At 24.6% G+C, this 4,498-nt stretch overlaps 1 protein-coding gene across 1 annotated transcript; it reads left to right on the top strand.

The window, feature by feature from the left end:
* Positions 1 to 691: 691 nt before the first annotated feature.
* On the top strand, positions 692 to 4,498 carry LOAG_12517 (hypothetical protein; the record flags this gene model as incomplete). Its single annotated transcript, XM_003148032.1, has 6 exons — positions 692 to 941; positions 1,282 to 1,441; positions 1,751 to 1,869; positions 2,441 to 2,682; positions 2,909 to 3,030; positions 4,348 to 4,498. 6 exons carry the CDS (start codon positions 692 to 694, stop codon positions 4,496 to 4,498), a joined length of 1,044 nt encoding a protein of 347 aa, XP_003148080.1.

The raw sequence follows: 4,498 nt of genomic DNA, 5'->3' as shown, positions 1-4,498 counted from the left end.
TAAATTGTTTCGGAATAATTTCGGAATAAAGTATTCTTTTAAAATAAATTGTTTCGGAATAATTTCGGAATAAAGTATTCTTTTAAAATAAATTGTTTCGGAATAATTTCGGAATATTCTTCGTCTAAAAAATTGTTTCAAATTGATGTTATTTGAGAATTATATTGCATGTTTGTTTGGAAGGATTTTTTTCGGAATAATCTTAATTGAATTTCAAGTTTATTAGTAATGCTGTTCTGAAATTTTCTATTTGGCTCATTTGAATTTGTTGAATTTCTTATTTTCAAATACAAAAATGGTACCAGCGTATAATTGAAAGTTTGGAAAAAGGTTGTAGGAAATTACTTTTGATATTTAAATTTGTAAATTATTACCTTACTACATCATTTTGATGTTAAATTTTCATCGAAAATATATAAATAGATTAATTATTGTTAAAATTTTTCATAAACTAATTCATCTACATTTTTAATTCAAATAATCAAAAAATTAAGAAAAAATATTATTTCTAGCTACTGTAATTAAAGATATTTGTTATTAATCTGTTAAGCACGTTTACTATCATTTTTTTTGTTAATACTCAAATAATAGTTATAAATTTTTACAGGAATACAGATATACTGCATTGATATTACCGAATTTCCGAAACATCTTGACAGTAAAATAAGGCTAAAAAATATTACTAAATAAAATGAGTACAAATTTGGCATGTGTATTACACGGTAAGAATGATCTTAGAATGGAGGAACGTGAAATACCGGTTCCAAAATCCGGTCAATTATTGCTTAAAGTAGCTGTCGTTGGTATATGTGGTACGGATATAAGTTTTTGGACACGCGGTGAAATTGGACCTTTCAAGCCATTAAAACCAATGATAATGGGCCATGAATGCAGTGGTATTGTTTCCGGTTTAGGGCCAGATGTTAAAGGATTTATCATCGGTAAGTTATGCAAATTTTTCACTTACAATTAAAAGAATTTTTAAGAAAAAATTTTCTGACATTCTTGCTATTTTGAATTAAGTACTCAATAAATTGATGTATTTTGAATATAACAGTTAATAACTCTATGTTATTTGTTTGTTTTTCCACTTCTAATTAGTAAAAATATGTCATACAAATGGTTTGAATTTCTTCTTATTTGAAATAAATATCAAATTTGAAATTCCGAAAAAACTCAAAAAAAAACTAATTTTAAATAATCAATATTTATTATTGAATATTACTGCAATAAAACAAAATAATAGGTAATAAGTAAAAGGAAGAAATTTCTTCATTAAAGGTGATAGAGTAGCAGTTGAACCAGGTCTACCATGCCGAAAATGTCAACTGTGTAAACGTGGACGATATAATTTATGTCATCAAATGGAATTTTTTGCACTTCCACCTACAGATGGCGCTATGCGACAATTTGTTACTGTTGATGCTGATTATTGCTTTAAGTTAGCTTACCTACTGATATGACATTAGGATAAGGTTATTATATACTTGAGGAATGATTTACATAGGTGATAAAATACCAACTGTAGTGAATATATCATGATAAAGTTATGATATCAAAAAAAAAGTACTTGAGAGATAATTTACGTAAGTAAAGCAATATCACTTTTGATTTTTAAATTCTTCATGAAAACATACATATAATGCGATAAATAATTAAGATTTCTACTAATTGACCTATTTAATTATCCTATAACTTCATTTCAATTTGAATAATTAATTTTTTATTGTCAATTTTATCAATCTTTCAGAATTCCAAATAATATGTCAATGGAAGAAGCATCGTTTTTGGAACCACTAAGTGTTGGTTTACACGCATGTCGTAAAGCAAAGATAGGAATTGGTAATAAGGTATTGGTACTTGGTGCAGGTCAATTTTTATTTATAATATTAGAAATATTAATTACAGTATGAATACTTACAGTACTAGAACAATCATTGCAATGTCTTTAATTGTAATATCAAAATATTAAATTAAATGATATAAAGTTTTGATAGGAGGAAATTATAATACTAACGATAATTGGGATTTGTTTACGTAAAACATTTGATGATTTGATGATCAATTTTAAATGACCATTTCCAATTAACTTTTTTTTATAATTACCAAGAGAACTTAAAAGCATCAAATAATTTTTCCATTAAAATCTTCGTAATCTTCCTTTCTCTTTCACTTTATATTTGAGTTTTTTTTTTTTAATTTCATAAATATCATCAATATGCTTTCTATTAAATTGGATTTTTTTCAATTCAAGTTATATAATATGCTCAAGTTATGGCAAATTTAATAATTCGAAAACTTCAAAAAAAAGTTTTTATTTTCTTTTAAAAAAGGAAAACTTAAAAATAATAAGCAAATAAAAATCAATCTTACATATCCAAAATAATACTATTTTAGGTCCAGTTGGTTTGATCACAATGATGAAATGATACTATTTTAGGTCCAGTTGGTTTAATCACAATGATGATAGCAAAAGCAACAAATGCAACGATGGCATTGATTACTGATATTAACGATCAACGATTAAAAGTTGCTAAAGAAGTTGGTGCTGATGAAACACTTAATGTTAATGGTCTTAGCACGGAAGATGCAGTAAGAATTATCGTGGAAAAATTGGGTGAAGCACCGGATGTGGTCATTGAATGTTGTGGGGTACAATCAAGCATTGAATTAGCTATCAAGGTTAATCAAAATTATCCAAATTTTCTGGACAAATTTGAATTTAAAAAAAGAAAAGGTTTACAATTTGAAAGCTATTATTAGAATGAAATTAATTTTTTAATTTTTATTCTTCAAATATTTTCAATTTTATATTTCATCTAAAACAATAAATAAAATATCAATTATTATCCATTTCAGAGTGTAATTTTATGATTTGTTTTTTTTTTGAAATTCAATTTAAATTTAGTCAGTAAAAGATGGTGGTACAGTTATGTTGGTAGCATTGGGTGCTGAATATGTGAAAGTTCCAATACTTGAAGTAGTCGCTAAAGAAGTCAATCTACACGGTGTTATCAAATATTCTAATACGTAAGTTCTAGCAAAAAGTGATAAATGTTATTTGAAATGAATAAATGTACTGAATTACTCATTTTTTTCGTCTAACTTTTAAATGCAATAAATTGAATAAAAAATAATTATATTTATGAAATATTGAAATGTTGCTATTATATGACAGTAATTAGAAAACGAAACAAAAATGCATTTTTTTTTTCAATAAAACAAGTTTGTTTTTCATTAATAAATCTCAAAGTGACGTTTGATTAATAATCAATTTATTATTATTAATACAACATTTGTTTATTCTTTTCTATGAATATATTATTCATGAATTTTCTTACTAAACAATAAATAATTTAACAACAATTTCCAATTACTCAAAAAGAAAATAGCTATATTAGATGGAAATTAAAAAATTAAATTAATTCGTATTTAAAAAATTATCATACAAACAAATGAAAAATTTGCTTTTAATAATGTTGAAATGAATCAATTATTTCCTTTAAACTTGATTGAGTTTTTGTGTGAAAAAAAAAACCGTTTAAATAAGAAATTGTCCCAATGAAATATGTTTATCAAATTATTAAAAGTTTTTTTTTGAATTTTTTACAAAATTTTATCAACCAAAAAGTACACTCATTTAAGGAAATGATAATAGATGATTTAATGAGTACCAGCAATTAACTTCTGACTGTTGAGTAATTAATCAAAGAACTGTTTTTTTTATTCTTGTAGTAAGTTCCGGCAAAAAATTTCGGATAAACTTTCGGTTAATCCAAGTTATTTCTTTCATTTAGTTCTTATATTTTGAAATTCTGGATGAAAATGTCTGAAAATGAAATTTTACATTTGCTCGTTAATTTTTTTTTAGAAATGCCAAGTTGAATAAACGAATAACATTGATAATATTGATAATTTAACATTTAATTATTAATGGTTGTATACGATATTTGTTTTCTCCACCAAAATTTTGGAAATTATGATAATAGCAATAATTATTATTTTCCAATAACTCATAAATGACAATTAAAAGTATATCATATGATCATTGTTAACCTTATCAATGCATGATATTTAGTATAAGCTATTATAAGAAAAATATATCGTATTTGCAAAGCAAGATTATAAATTATTACAAAAATTATTGTTATACTTTTATTTTTTTTTATAAAAATAGCCACTAATTGCTTTAATTATTTTAAGATAATCAATATTACTTCAATTATTGCAAGGTGACAATAATGATAATTAATTTAATTGTTACAAGAAAAATTTAATTTTTCTGCATTTCAGTCTTACATAATCCGCCAACATATATAATATTATGCAAATTATTTCATAATTTAGATGGCCAGCAGCAATCGAAATGATTCGATCAGGAAAGATTAAATTAGACAAATTGACATTGGCGCATTACAAACTTGACGAAGCTTTGGAAGCATTTAAGTATGCTCAGAAAGGTGAAGTTATCAAAGTATTCATCAATTGTGGTTCATGA

This window comes from Loa loa (assembly GCF_000183805.2).
Source record: "Loa loa unplaced genomic scaffold supercont3.76, whole genome shotgun sequence".
NCBI classification, from domain to species: Eukaryota; Metazoa; Nematoda; class Chromadorea; order Rhabditida; family Onchocercidae; genus Loa; species Loa loa.
Note: the sequence above shows the minus strand (reverse complement) of the source record. Positions and strands in the feature narration are given on the sequence as shown.